At 42.3% G+C, this 15,500-nt stretch overlaps 1 protein-coding gene across 3 annotated transcripts in view; it reads right to left on the bottom strand.

The window, feature by feature from the left end:
* Nucleotides 1–7,311: 7,311 nt before the first annotated feature.
* ZFYVE1 (zinc finger FYVE-type containing 1) overlaps nucleotides 7,312–15,500 on the bottom strand; it is a 28,042-nt gene continuing 19,853 nt past the window's right edge. For all 3 annotated transcript variants that reach the window (XM_064658188.1, XM_064658186.1, XM_064658187.1), the window contains 8 exons: nucleotides 14,561–14,667; nucleotides 13,484–13,592; nucleotides 12,816–12,913; nucleotides 12,584–12,701; nucleotides 12,051–12,221; nucleotides 11,087–11,267; nucleotides 10,483–10,596; nucleotides 7,312–9,431 (listed from right to left, as the gene is read on the bottom strand). In XM_064658188.1, the coding sequence (XP_064514258.1) occupies nucleotides 9,199–9,431; nucleotides 10,483–10,596; nucleotides 11,087–11,267; nucleotides 12,051–12,221; nucleotides 12,584–12,701; nucleotides 12,816–12,913; nucleotides 13,484–13,592; nucleotides 14,561–14,667 (1,131 nt within the window). In that variant the 3' untranslated portion in view covers nucleotides 7,312–9,198. The remainder of the gene's footprint in view (nucleotides 9,432–10,482; nucleotides 10,597–11,086; nucleotides 11,268–12,050; nucleotides 12,222–12,583; nucleotides 12,702–12,815; nucleotides 12,914–13,483; nucleotides 13,593–14,560; nucleotides 14,668–15,500) is intronic.

The raw sequence follows: 15,500 nt of genomic DNA, 5'->3' as shown, positions 1-15,500 counted from the left end.
CTCTGTAGGCAATATTCAGCCTCTTTGAAATCTAACTTTAAGGCCTGTGAAGGGGGTAACTTTAAGGGTTGGTGTTGTGCTAGCTGATTTTGCTGTCAAGAGACTGTTCTAACTTAATCCTAGTTTAGTCATACGTAGCTGTGGTCACATCCACCTGAGCAACTAAGCTGGCCCAGCAGAGTGGATTAGCAGAGTGAAGCAGCTGGAGTTGAGAAGCTGACGCTTTAAGCGTTCTGGGGCTTTTTTTTGGAGTACCTTTGGTCTGGGTTCTGCTTCAACTGCCTCTGCTACATCTATGGTCAGAAGCAGTCCAAGGAATAGCTGTTTCCTCACTCACAGTGTTGGTCGTTTGAGCTGGGCCATACTAAATTTTGTCCTTTTCAGATGATGGTAGCATGCTACTGTCCTGCCACTATTCCCTTTAAAAAGCAACAGGCATAGAACAAAGCCCCTTTTCTGGTCCAGTAGCAAAGCTAAATGTCCCTGTTGATTTCTCATAGTGCTTCCTACCTAAGCCCACATCCTTAACATGGAGTTTGATCAGCAGACTGGAATGGCAGGCTTGCTCATGCAGCTGTAGCTGGACACAAGCCCAATCTGGACAGACCACACCCTCTTTAGGATTTGAGATCACCCATGCAAAGTCAGGGCTTTTGCATACAGAGGTACAACTGGGCCCTCAGCTACAAAGTTGTAGCACTAGCTCCCAGTAACTGGGTGATACCATATCTGTATTTGAAAACAATTACTCTCCCAGGGAGCCTCCTTACTTCTAGCTCCTGCTTGGTAACCAGTCTGGGTTGGGCAAGACTGTCCTACAGACAGTATCTGTAGGAAGCACTGACTGGATCAGGAACCCATGGGGGGTAAAGGCTGATGAACGAGGATGGCCTTCACAGGAAAGAAGCACTGTGCTCAAGTTTTCCAAAATTCTTATTAAAGGAGTGCAGGAACCACCTTTTCATCCTGGGATCCACTTAGAGCATTTAGATGTACAATTGATATGTCAGAAATGTACTTCCCATGGGGTCAGCAAGCGAGACACAAATGGGTTATAATCACACCCAGGCTGCACGGCATGTCCACATGGAGGCTGTGTCCAGCTGGCTCAGGGAGGTGGCTGTGTCAGAGCAAGGCTGGGCATCTGCATTCCAAGTGCCTTGTGACAGCAGGCATAGGCTGCACATGCACACACAGATAAGTGTTGCTGCTGTCTACAAGTGTGGCCTCTTGTGGGGCATACCTAGCACAGCACCCTCACCTGGGATACCATCTGGAAAGGGGTTAACAGTGCTGGGCATCCTAGGAAGGAAGGGGCTTTGAAGTCCCCCACTAAGCAATCCTGTTTCTGCCCTCAGATAAAAACCACTCTTAGGCATGTTACAAAGGTTTCTAGCTATTTCATTTCTTAAGAGATATTATTCTTTTGCACCTAAAGCTTCTGGCCAGAGCAACCTATTTATGGAGACATTGCACCCTGCCCCTTTCATCCTGATGGCCCATCAGGTTTGTTCCACCTCACACTGGTGCATATGCAGGGAAAGCTCTTACTTCTACTCCTGAGCCAGGAGGATTTGGAGTTTAAAAAGTGGGTTAGTAAAACTGTTCAATCCGTCACAAAATGTTTTTCCCAGATGAGGAGAGTTTCAGCTGCAGCATGGGCACAGCACTGTTAACAGGGATGAGGCACTCAAGGCTGTGGCATGAGCTCCCTAAGAGTTCATCGAGGACTTGGTGGTGCAGACAATTCATCCCTCTGCATCCCTGCTAGTGTCTTGAGCTCATTGAGCACACTTCACAAGTGTGTCTCTGGTTTCCAAAAGGAAGCCTCACAAGTGCCCTGCAATGCAAATCCTATGCAGGGAGATCCCCTTCCCAAGCCCCATGCAAACCTGACCATAGCCTGGGGATTTTTGTTTGTTTCCAATGGATTCCTCTCCCTTTCCCTTTTTCAAGTGACTTTGAATAAGAGGGAATTATTCAAATACAGGTTCCAGGAAGGGTAGGCCCTATTAAAAACCCTCTCTGACCTGCAGGGCTCCACATTTAGTTCTCCTGTTCTTTCACAACCTTCAGGTGTAAGCAATGTGCTGTTCTAGGAAACTGTTCTCAGCAGCTCTTCTTGCTCACCAACACTCCAGTGTTGTGTGTGGTGATCTCCTTCCCTTCCTTTGTATTTCTTTTACCCATTAATCTATATAGAAGACAATAGAGCAGGAAAACTCTCCTCTTGGGAGCAGTGTAAGACTTTACAGTGTGAATATACTCTATATGAAATAGCTGTTGCAAGGGTAGTCAAGATGAAAGATGAATCCCAGCAAATATTTAAAATGGTTTCCTCCCTCTCTGAGTATACATTCAAAAACCCCAAATCTTTCTTCTACCCCATTAACAGCCAACTTCTGTTTCCCCAGGGTCAGACTGAGCTGTCAATTCCTTACAGCTATGGCTCCCCTGATACATCTGGCTTCAGCATTCCTGTGCAGAGCCTCCTTTCTCATACAAAACAGAGTGGATGCTGCTCTCAGTGTACTCTGTGCTGCTCCTTCCTTCCACAGACATTGTTTATAAGGCACAGGAGTCTCCTGTTCTCCTAAATGGTAAATCTTGCAGGCTCTTCCCATTCCCTCTACTACCCTTTGATAACCAAGAGACTCATTCCTGGCTTGCTTTTTTTTTCTCAATTCGAGTAAATACTTGAATTTTTCTTGATTGGTTATGTTAATTTTCTACATTTTCTGTTGCATGCACAGTGATTAATGTACACAGCACAACTTTCATAAGCATTTGCACTGCCTTAGTTAATAATGCATACTGCAACTAAGCATCTGCTCAGAAACAGAAATGTAGTTAACCCCATCCCACTGCAGACTCCTAATGTTACATCTGATTATCAACTCAGAGTTGCAACATACTTTATATTCATCTTCTTGCTAGTAAACGTGTGGTTCAAACCCTTGCAGGTAGCAACCTAAAAAGATCATGAACTCTCTTAAACCAGGATTAATTCCAAAATTTAAATTAAAATTTAAACTCTTTTCAGTGCTCTTAACTCCAGTAATGCCTGTTCTGCAAGAACAAGACTGTACAACAAATATGCCGTTACCGTGGGAAACACAAACTAGAAATTGTGGCAGAAAGGCAACTTACATAACTGAAGATAATTTCTTTCCTTTGTTCCCTTTTAGGCAAAACTCGTAAAAGAAAAGAAAATAATTTCCTTTCTGTCCTTTCCAGGAACAAAACGTTCATACATGTCCCTGCAAACCCACTCACCCAATTAGTGCTTTTGTAGCCAACACTTCTAATTAGGCCTGCAAGAACTGTAAGAAAGGAGAAGGGAAGCAGGGCAAGAAGGAAGGCAATTTGGCTTCAGTGACAACAGCAAGCAGCCTGCAGGCAGTGGCTGAAGTATATTAAAACATCTATTTCATTATGCAGCAATATCAAGACCCTAAGGTAGTTAAAAATGAACTGCAGCACTCTTTCTCTCTGCTACAGTATCAAAAATAACCTTACTTCTTTGCCTCAGCTTCTCAGCAAGTACTGAACTGGAGGTCAACTTCAGAAGGGCCGGACCTGCACTCCAAGACAGGTTGCAGCATCCCTCATCCTGCAGACACCATTTCTTTGGTCCCTTTTGTTCACTGGAGCACAGCACAAAGCAGACCAGGCTCTTCTCACTGACCAAACTATCCTTCCCATCAACACAATTCTCTCAGAAGCCACAGTCTCGCCCATGCTCTGTTCCATATACTCTGCTGCGATTAGTCATCTCTCAGCCCCGATGAATAAAGCTCTTTCCACATAAAACCCTTTAGGTCACATAAGGTTCTTAGACATAACAGGCAGAAAAATTTCTATTTTAACTTGAAATGTCTAAAGCAGGGAGGGGATTTGTTTCTGGGTCTTCTGTGGTGGTGTTGGTTATGTCTTTCTGTTGGTCCCAATTTATTGCGGTACATGGCTTCATGGTCATTTCTCCTCTATTATCCTGATGAATACTGAAACTAAGAGATTAAAAAAAATCAAGTTACTAGTCACAAATTCACACATGCATTTTTGCATTTCTGAGTTTAATAGGGACCTGTTCTAACAGGACTAGAAAATTAAGCATTTGTTGTGAGAATTCAAACCCAAACATGTACATAGTCCCAAGGTGTCCCCTTACAGATGCTGCTTTCAGAAAAGTTATATTCTGGCAGTGAGCAATTCAGCTTTGGTCCTCAAACCTTCAGTTGTTAGTGGCTGCTTGCATATACTATATATACTACATATACTGTAGGCTGAATCAAGCAGTCAATGCCAACCTAAGGTACTTTCTAGACGGGTTCTGGGGTAAGGGATTGGGGTTGAGAGATGCTTGATCCAAGTGTTTAAAACACTTCACAAATTAGTTTAATGTTTCAAAAATGGAAGCCAAGGCACCAAGTTGATAAACCTTTTAAAGTAATGTCTGAAAATATAACCAAGATCACCTGCCTTTTCTTGTTCAAATAACTTCTTTCCTATCTGTAATTCTGTTGATATCATGGTGGCTGTGAAGCACTCCAATGCCTTCCTGACAAGTCATCATCATACATACGCTATTTCTTCTCTCCAGTGCTACTGAAAAATTACCTTTTAAGCAGAAGCAGAAAGATTTAACCAGCTTCTCAAAACATCAGAAATCAGTGTTTCAAAATCTCCAGACATTCTTGAAATTAGAATTTCTGTAATGCCACAAAACATTTCCTACATAAAGACTTCCGTGTATATATATATACACCACTTGTACTTGTATATCTTTTATTGCTTGAATTATATCCAACAAAAGTGAAGTTAAAAAGCTGAATGCACTTTAATTTTGTCTTAAGATAACTGATTAGCTGCCATTCTACTTTAGCTTTGTATTTGTCACACTATACTGTTGATTTTGAAAACCCTCATATCAAGATTTTATTTATTGTGGCATTGCCATGATTTCACAAATACATTTTAAGACATACTGTGTGCTGTGACTGACAGAATATATATGTCAACATTGCTTTACCATGAAAGAGTGCTCAGCTAAAGCAGGGGGTAGGGACAGGACCTGGGTGACAAAAAACAGACAGTTCTATTACTTGCCCAAATCACTCTCTGTTCTCAAATTACTAGCAGGCAAATTGTTGGTGCCAAATTATATTACAGCCATCAGCAATAACTGAATGCAAGGACAATGCCATGATATCTGGCATTATAGTGACTGACAAATGAAACATGAAAATGAGAGGCTGCAAAACAGAGTGATATTAGCATTTAAACCTTATTGGACTGGTTATGCTGAAAGCAAAAATATGAAAAAGAAAGTCTGTATGACCATGTGGGAAGCCAGAGTCCTGCAATGTTAAAGCCCAGGCTCCCAAAGCAACAGGGGCATTTATGAGTGTCTCAGCACAGTCACGGCAGACAGACACCTGGTATAAATACAAGGCAAACCTAACATAATGATGGTATTTATTTCCAAGAACTCTTGCTGACATCAAAAGCTAGGGAGGGTTGTCATGTTTCCCAGGACACAACCAAAGGTCCAATTCACAGGGGACACACACAGGAACACAGAGGATACCTTGGCCAACTTCAGCTCGTGCAACTGGGCAGGAGAATGAATGAACAGGAAAACCAATGGGGGAGGGCAAGAGGGGAGTGAAAAACAAAGCAGTTTCTCCCGTGCAAGTAACCATACATTAGAGCCTGCTCCTACCCTGACAATAGCTACATGTTACAGCCGTGCTGTTCTGCCATCAGTTTCCCCAGCTGCAAGTCTCAGGGGCAACGTGCATATGATACACATTTAAGCCAAGATTAGCCTACAGGTTTTGGGTAGGGTGCCTAACTAAAAGTGTGCACATCTATACAAAGCTCACATATATTTGCTTCATAGAATGAGAGAAAAACCCACATCACCTATTTGAAGATGAACCTTCATGCTGAATTGGCATACGTACTCACAATGGAAATAAATCCAGCAGAACAGAGCAATCAGATGCTTTTTCCTCTACAAGTCTAGGCTTGTTTTGTGGTGCTTTGGGTGAGGAATGTGTTTTTCACTGGGGCACACATCTTTGTACATCAGTTAGATCACAGGATTCTTATTTTACTTGATGTTTTCCACAGCATTCCTTATAAGAAGAGGTGGGGACGCTGCTTGATGTGCCAATAATCAATCTGATATAATTTTCTGCCAAGAGATTTACATCAGTCAACTTCAATCTGTAACTCAGAACATGCTTTTATCGTGTCACATCTCAGACTAATTGAATTCATTATCCTACCAAGTAAGTGTGTCAATTTTAACTTCTGAAATGTTAACATTACAGTGAACTTCAGTTGATCCAAGGGATGCATTATCATCTTGACCTACTGCAACTTCATGGTAAGTAATTAATTTCTCTTCAGTATGGCACACACAGTGATCTAAAAATTTCCTGGAAAACAGTCCCCTCCTATTGCTGCCCTTGTAAATACACAAGACTTTTTCACAAAGGAGCTGCATTAATGTCAGACCTGTCTCATACTGCCAGTATGAAACAATCACAGTTTGTGCTTTTGCAAAATTTAATGTTGCTGTTAAATTTTGACAGGTTTTCCAAAGACTCACTCTGGCTAGATGCTACCAATACCTCAGCACACAAAACATCTCTCCTAATAGTTTAGGAATAAAACTCTTGCAGGTTTCTACTCACAGTCCTGCCCCCCCAAGCACAACATGCTCACAATATTGCTTCAGTGATATTTTTTTTCCATGATTTCCATTTCCTTCATTTAAGTTTCCTGTAGAGCTTTCTGCCCACAGATGCATTTTAGAGCTCTTTTGTTTATTGAATTTTAATGTGTTAATACCCAATAGTGTTGGGCTCTGCTAAAATATGCATCTAACCCTTTTAAATAGCTAAGCCATTTAATAACCATAATCCTATATCGTGCACTCACAGCACCAAATAGTATCAGAAAAAATAAAGCCTATTCTGTACAGAAAACAGCAGTGAACATAAACCTTACAGATCTTTTTTTCATTTTGGAAAACAGAGATCCCAAATACACCTCTCAACACTGTCCATAAAGAGTAACACCAAGCCTGCTGCAGTTTAAGCACCACATAAGATTTTGCTTTGTTGAGAAACAGCATAAAAGATTTAGCTCCAGGATAATCAATCAGGAATGGACTCAGATGCTGACAGGTTGCTAAGTGATTAAAATCACATATATATTAAAAATATTTAGACAATATTTTCTTTTTGATTGAGTCGTAATTCTGGCTGTGACAAGGAAAAAAAAAAATCAGACAAGTTGTTGAAACAGATGCCAAAGATTTTATACAAGGAATGTCATGGCTGCTTTCTCTTTGTGCATTAACATGGTAGTAAAGCTACATGCATAAACAGCACACAGGGCACAGCCTACAAACCAAGAACACATTGCTCACCCATTAAAAAAATAAAAAATACTTTGAAGCACAGAATTATGCTAGATGTACAGAGTGTCTTTTAAAAGAGGATTTCTACCTACTCGTATCCTCACTTGGACAACTCTCAGTTTATGGCGGACTTTTGCTTACAGAAATATGAGACAGTCCCCAGTAAACTTGGCCAGTACCGAAGGTCTCCTGGAACATCTTCTAAATCTACTTCCTTGTGTAGGCTGGATGTACTTGCAAAGGGGCAATCACTTTGTGAATATGTTCTTTCAGAAACAAAGTGAGAACCCACTTGCTACAAGGAAAGTCAGTACGCTTGTTCGGAAGATAAAGTCCTTTATAGCAGTTAATTTAATAATACAGTCTTAAAACAGGGTGTTGGGCACTCATCTACAGAAGAGCACATTTAATAAGCTGGGGACAAAATACCACAGTTCCAAGACATTGCATTAAACTCCAGCCACTCCAAGAGGATGCAACTCCCATGGTGAAAGAATTCATGTGTATGTAAGCCAAGAATGGAGCATTTTAGGCAGTTTAGTTCACAATGGTCTCTTACTTTGTATAAGTGGAACCACGAATCCACAGTACATGACAGTATAAGTTAGGTTAAGTGGTGTTTTTGATAATAAACTCAGTGAATTCATTGCAGTCCTTTAATAAAAGGATGAAGTCCAGTGAGTGCCAGTTGCAAGGAGCAAAGAAGAAAGGTTCCCATTTTCCAGGTTGATTCGTAAATTCATACGATTAGAAGAAAGATGAGTCAAATCTGTGCAGTTTCTATGCAACCACGTTTGAGAACACAGAGGCTTCAGAGACTACAGGATCACTTAAAAAGTGGGGGAAAAGAAAAGTCATCACAACCCAAACAATTTAAACTTCATATTTCAGAATTGCTTACAAAACTTGTTCTCTTCTGCTCTGGACAAAACTTTTAACTGCAATGATCTGACAGTGAAATTTGAAGAAAACCTGAGTACATGAAAATACTGTCAGGGAGAGCAAGACCCTGCTACTTTTTGATCTGGAATTAAAGTTGAAATGGCAAAATCAGAATGCTTTGCCTTGTGTCATATGATTTGCTTTACCTTTCAGAGCTTTACTGGTCTCTACCGAGAGGTCTATTTCAACTTGATACCTCTTGCACTGCAAGACCATTGCTCATACCACAGTTCAAACAAACTTGCTCATGAATCTGAGTTTAATCTTGCATGGCCAGAAGGACAGCACCTCCAGATGTAGGACTAGTTGAATTGCCAGGTGTAATTCATACATCAACATTGGAGATTTCCTGGCAGCAGAGTCCAAACCTTCCTCACAGGACATCGCGACCAGCAAGACATTCCAAAAGAAGAATTAGAAGGCCATAAGTCTGATCCAATATAGTAAGGAACAACACCATCCATCATTTGAACTAGGAATACTCGAAGCTTCATTAGCCAACCGTATTCTTAATATCCTGAAGTATACATAGTTGATATATATATTTTTTTTTTTAATTGAAATAAAATACACTGGATTTTGGTTTGCTCATTTACAAGGGAGCTCCATCCCTTTCCCAGTTAATTCGAAATTAAAACTAGAGGCTGAACGTAGGCTCATTCCCAGCGTTTCAAGATGGATATAACACGAGAGGAGGCCAGAAACTGGAAACATGCACTCTGGCTGCAACAGGTTAAAAGGTGAAAGGGAGACCAGATATTTTCATTTGTAACCCTGAGAACATAAGGAATTGCAAAGATCTGGAGAGGAGCCTGGGGTTAAAGGTCACCAGGCTTTTTATTGCAGTTAAAGCAAACTCGGACTGGGTGATCCCATCCGCGAGAGGGAACCGCTCTGCGGTCGTGTGAGCATTCGTCACAGAATCCCTGGCCACAGGCCCGACAGTGGTGTTTGGAGAGTTTGATACTGAATTCCTTCCGGCAATTGTGGCAGTGCAGGATTTCATGGTCTGGTACCCAGTATGCAGGTCGGGCAGCATCTTTTACCAGACCTAAGGAGGAAGTGAGGTGGGGGGATGAGAAAGAGGGACAAGAAAATAATCTGTCAACATAAGCACATCAAGAATGTACTCCAGGGGAAGTACGCACCCACTGCAAGTCATACTACTGCCATTAAGGGGAGGTGATCTATTGACAGAATACTTTAGTGCAATGGGTAGCCATTTAAGGCATTCTGCCATTCTCCCACATTCTACCTCTCTTCAGAGGGGCAGACTGTTTCTCCTTAAATAGTGGCAAGTCCCCTTATTCAGACTCTTCCAGAAGTTGAGACACTTGCTTTTCCCTATCTTCAGTTTCATGTGTGGCCAGAAAACCCCACAGAAATGCATGTACTGTCTAAACTGAGAAAGGGATTTATTCTGCCCTTCATGGACTCTGAGAGGAAACACCCACAAAAGTGATAGCAGGACATGCTGCAGGCAAAGCAGCTGAATGATGATCTGCATAATGAGCAGGAAATCAAGTCCAACAACAGAAGATTCAAATATGAAATGTTTGCTGACATACCTAACTGCCACCCAGCACATGAAAGAACAGCAAACGTTCACTGTACAAACTCACCATTAAAGATCACATTACTGATTACTTCCCCATCATTACCAACCTGGACAACTTCAAATTCTCAGCCCTCCCCTACAGAAGTACCAAGTGCCAGCAGTATCTGAACACACTTAAAAGGCACTCAGCATCTCTGGAAGAAAACCAAACCTGATAAAATGCTTCCTAATTGGTCAGTCTTTAGGAGCTCCAAATGGCAGGTCACTGCAGTGAATGCATCAGGGGAGCATGAATTACTCACAGCTTGGTGCACACAGATTTGCACAGTAGGGAGAAGAGAAAGTGTGAAAGTGTGCAGAAAAAACGCTTTGAAAACCAAGAGGAAACATTAGGCAGAAGAGGCAGAGAGGGCTGTAGAACTCTCAACCAACAGTGATAGCATAGCAGAGGTGCCAGCCTGTCACACAAATTCTTGAAGTTTAATCAGTTTGAGCACAAAAATGCCTTTAGGCAAAAAATCCATCAGAACAGAACAGAGCTCACCTAAGGGAATGTCCATGGCTGTCACCACTGCTCCAAGTGTGTTTTGCACAGCTTCCCCCACCTTCCTGGCAATAAGTGTCCCCCCTTCCTCATCTGAAGGCAGTTCGGCCACATCTGCATGACACAAGAGTGAAGGGCTCAACACCTACAACCACCACAATTTCTGCCTTACATTAACAAAAACCAGCAGCAAACCCAAAAAGGCATGTTGGAGTCCCTCCTCAGCCTTTATCTCCCACATCCCCAGTCTTGAATTGCAGAGTTTTCATTTTAGCAATAATGGACAAAATACTAGTCTGCTGAAACAGCAGCATCCCTGCTCTGATGTTAGTGCCAGACCATCAGCAGCTGCTGGAAAAACAAAGTAAAGATACAATTAGAAAGTAATTTTGTCAGGGGGTCAAATACCCGGTAGCTCTTTGAAAGGGTCATCTTTCTTCCAAAAGGCATTGAGCTCTTGAGCTTCTCAACCAAAAACTGTATGGAAGCCCAGTTTGAACAACACTGTCTACACGCAGTGGGAATGGCTGTGATCCAGAAATCAGGGGCAAAGACTTCAGGCTGTTGCCCAGGGATAATTCTGTCACAATCCACTCAAAATTACCTAACTGGATGCCCCTGTTTTCATAGCAGTTGTCACACACACGCACTGGTGCTGGTCCCCAGCCTCGCTCAGGCACTGGACGGGTCTTGGAAGAACAGCCATCACAGAAGCCCTCTCCGCAGGCCCGGCAGTGATGCTTAGTGTCGTTATCTTTAAAAGGTGTGTTGCACTTATTACAACTCTAATCAGAACAACACAGAGAGGAAAACTGTTAGTTTCATGTTCCTTAAGTCAAAAATAGAGAGCAGAAGCCCAGGATGCCAAGTCTCAGACAAACTGTGAAAAATACAGTTACACACAAGACTTGGGTCCTACCAGCTCCATAACTTTACCCTGGGGAAGTGATTCAGACAGGTAGGTGTACAGTGGTTAAGCAAATATATTGCTATGATCCCTTCATTCACAATCACAAATAAACACAGCCACATGATGCAGGGCTGAATGGTGGTTGCTTGACCTTTGTGGGGGGTAAGAATTCAGAAGGCAGTTTTCATTGAAGATGAGTGAAAATGAGTCTGTTTCCTGCTAGACACAGGGAACCTTCTCCTATTTGAACTGCTTGATGCTTTTTGCATCTGGTATGAAACCAGAGTTTAACATCTGCACCCACAAAAATAGTACTATCAGCTGCAATAGTCAGACTTAATATGTTGTTTCTTTGCTTTGAAAAGAAAGTTCATGCAAGCCAGGGGTTTCTGTGATATTGCTGGGAGAGGAGCTCACAAAGAGTAGAGAGAAACAGTCTCTCTAGCAGGGCTGGGCCAACTCTCTGTTCATACTTTCTCTGGATAAGTCAAGAATGGGAAGAGGAGAAAACATTTCAGTTTTCTCAGAATTGTAGGAGAAGGGATTGTTGCAGTAAAACAAGAAGCATTTGGAATCTGCAAAGTCCCGTATTACTTAAAGGGTAAGGAAAAGGGGTTTTAGTTATACGAAGCCTTTCTCTATAGCAGCTGCTATTTACCAGGATCTGAGAATTGGGTCTCCAGTAAGCTGGGGCAATCTGGTCTGTCAACCAGGAGGTCACAGCTTTTGTGGGTCCCAGGCTAAGTTCAGATACTGATTGAGCCATGAAATTCATGCCATCCAACAAACGCTGAGCTGCATTGTTGTTGTCTTTCAGAAATCCATCAGTCTGGAAAGAAAAGGATATTTACTTGAGAATAAAAAAAAGGAAATCTTTGGGGTTTTTTAGATGCAGATGGCTCTGCAACCCATTGCTCCTCTTAAACTGGAGGGCAATCAGAAGAAAAAGATTCATCAGCCATGCTTTGAAACAGGGGGGTAGGTCCATAAACACAAAGTGTTCATACACTGGCATCTTAGGCATTTCAAGATAGCCAAAAGATGACTGGAGGCCTTGCAAAGGTTCTTTTGAAGAGCAGAGACAGGGAACAGCTGTAATGAAAGCCAATCCATTTTCTCCATCAACATCCAGAAGAACCAAATTAACACGGCTGCCCACATGCACAAAGACTACCCAGCAACCAGACTTACCCCTGGCCAGACGTGCTCAATTTCTGTCCTCACCACAGTGTTCACAGGATCTTGGTTGCCAAACCAGTACTGCCGGCTGCGGTACACCACCCCACAGTTGGGGCACTCAATCACATATCTGCAGAAGAGGAAGACAGGTTACCTCAGTGGTAACCTGAAAGCACTGGAGGTCCAGTGCACCAGGTAGCTTAGAGGCAACAGGGAGCAGAGAGATCTCAGCTGCAGTACTCACCCCGACCAGGCATACTTGGCAAGGCCCAGCCAAGGAGAGTCTGTGGAAGCAGAGGTTTTTGGCACCACACTGACCTCCATCCCTCGTTCATAACAGGCCTGTAAAATAAAGGCTCAACTAAAACTGCATTCTTGAGAATCCAAATGTGGATCTGGCAGCTGTTTGGACACCTAAAGCATATAATTAAGATACAGGGGTCTCCACAGCAAAGGAGCACGCATCAGAACTGATTTATAACAAAGCAAAACTACAGTTAATAATGACATCAGGGAACTATTTCTATATCAATAAAGACCATGATGGTAGACAAAGATTTCCCTGTCTCCTGCACATATCCTTCAGAAAAATTGGCTAATACCAAGCAATGGGCATAAGGAAATAGGAAGAGTAGCCACATCAAATATGTAGAAGGTCAGCATTACTCAAGTTAAGAGCAGCTGGCTTCACGGTTTAGCTAGAAAAATGAGACACAGCACACAGAAGTGATAACCTCTCCCAGCAAACATACAAGTTGAATGAGGATCAATTTTTCTTGTCAAGGCCATGAGCACCTCTGACATTTTGAAAAAAAATGGAAGAAAACAGGTACATGCCTATGATATTCCTCATATACTGGGTCATACTTTCCTTTCTCACTCTTCAGATCTTGTCCTTGTATCGCTACTCACCTTGCAAGTGTAGACTCTGTTATCATACTGGTGAGAATATCTGCATCGACTTTTGGATTCATGAGGGACTCCTTCCTTTGCATGGTTCATGCTCCTCTTACAGCCACACCTGAGCATGCAAAAACAAACCCTGAGCTGTCACTGTTAGATACAGGACAGATGTCACCAAGATTTCATTTCTATTACTATTCTTGCATTTATACAGATGCTGTACCCTCAAACCATTTCCACAACTGTACATACAGCAATGACAACATTTATCATTGAAAGGCAGGCTTTTCAGAAGGAGGTGTAGCAACTGTTTCACATACAAAGCAGCACTAACAACAGTTCACTGCAGAAAATGATCACTGTAGCAAATTTAAATTTCAGAGAGTATTTTGGGAAGGACTAAACAAGTTTGGAAATTAACGACAACAGACTTAACAGTGCAGCCTTTGCAAGGAATTGCTGGAAATTCTCTAATGAACATAAGAGAGCAAAAACATAGCACTATATCACATTTGAGAGGAAATGCTTCCAGAAGCATAACCAGCCATAACATCATGCTGCTATACACCTCACAGACTCAGACTACTGACTGCCATCTACTGCCCTTCCAGGTTCAATCTTAGGGCTCTTCCCAGAGAGCTACAAGCCAAGGTCTAATCAAATCTGGAGCTCCACTTAGACATGGTCACTGAACACAGTGGCCAGCCATGATGTATACTTTAGGACTGTTTATACCATTAAGCTAACAAAAATGTCAGGAAAAAAACACAGCAAATTTCAAGGGATTTATTTAGGCACTCCTTTCTTCCTGCCCCGCTTGCATTTGGGAAAAGATATGGGCAGCACAGGTTTGTAGCCATGCACAAAAATAGAGTAGGCAAAAACCGTGCATCCAGCTGGGATGCAGCAATAACAGTCATCCAATTTACATAAGAGTTGAATTTCAAGATAATTCTGCCTGGAAGTACTAGGTGATGATAGGTGATGTCAGCTGTCAAGATGTCACAGAAACTTTACGTTCTGTGGCTGCAGACCAGAGCAGCACTATCCTCTAGAAGGATGGAGAAGCATTTCTCATCCACTTACCCACAGCTGAGGCACACAGAGGAGCATGTGAAATATTCATCTGGAAAGAAAGAGCTGTGAGCCATCTGGTCATCAGGGATCTCCCCACTGAACCGGTCACTTAGAGCCTGTCAAAACAGAAAAGAATGAACTGGTAAGGGATGGAGAGCAACGAAGACATTTTATGCAAGCTTTTGCAAGCAAAAGCATGGATTCCTCTACAGGAGGGAGAGGCAAAAAGAGTACACAGCTAACAAATAATGTCTGTCTTACTAACCTGGAAACCAAGACAAGGATTGAAAATCAACAAAGAAGACAGTCTTGCACTTGTTGGAAAGTGACCTGATTACTTGTAAGATACTCTTCTCCTCTCCTCCTCTCCCTGCTTTGAATTTTGTAGCAGAACTGGGTGAATGAAGATTGCATCCACCTCTGTGCATACAATCCGTGCCCAAAATAGTAGGGCTCTTGCTAAAAGGGCTTTGCATTCTGGAAACCTCACAAAGGAAACTCAGAGGATCATTTCTCACAGTACATGAGGACACACTCTTTGCCTCTCAGCTCAGAAAGTGCTGCCCTGAGCTTTCCTCTGCCCACTCAACAACTGCTCTTCTCTGGTGAAACTGCAAAACTGAGACAAAGGGATTTGTACCCTTTCCTGGAAACATCTATTCTCAGATTAAATCAGTCCTTAGCGTTGGCATAATTACCTTTTCCAGTTCTTTTGGGTGTTATGATTAGGAGAAAAAAAAAAAGCAAGCACTGGAACAAAGCAAATGGTTAAAGCTTTTCTTGATGGACATCTCTGAAGGCATGAGGTCTAACTGAAACTCTTACTACAGGTGAGATTAATATAGTGGCTGTCTGCCTTTCTCTTCCTTCCTCTCCCTCACAGGGTTGGGGGTGGGTGGAGTGGGTGCATCTCTGCTGTCCTAAAAAGGGTTGGCTGCAGCAGACGTGT

Source organism: Pseudopipra pipra, chromosome 6 (assembly GCF_036250125.1).
Source record: "Pseudopipra pipra isolate bDixPip1 chromosome 6, bDixPip1.hap1, whole genome shotgun sequence".
Lineage (NCBI taxonomy): Eukaryota > Metazoa > Chordata > Aves > Passeriformes > Pipridae > Pseudopipra > Pseudopipra pipra.
This window is presented reverse-complemented; position numbering and strand designations above follow the sequence as displayed.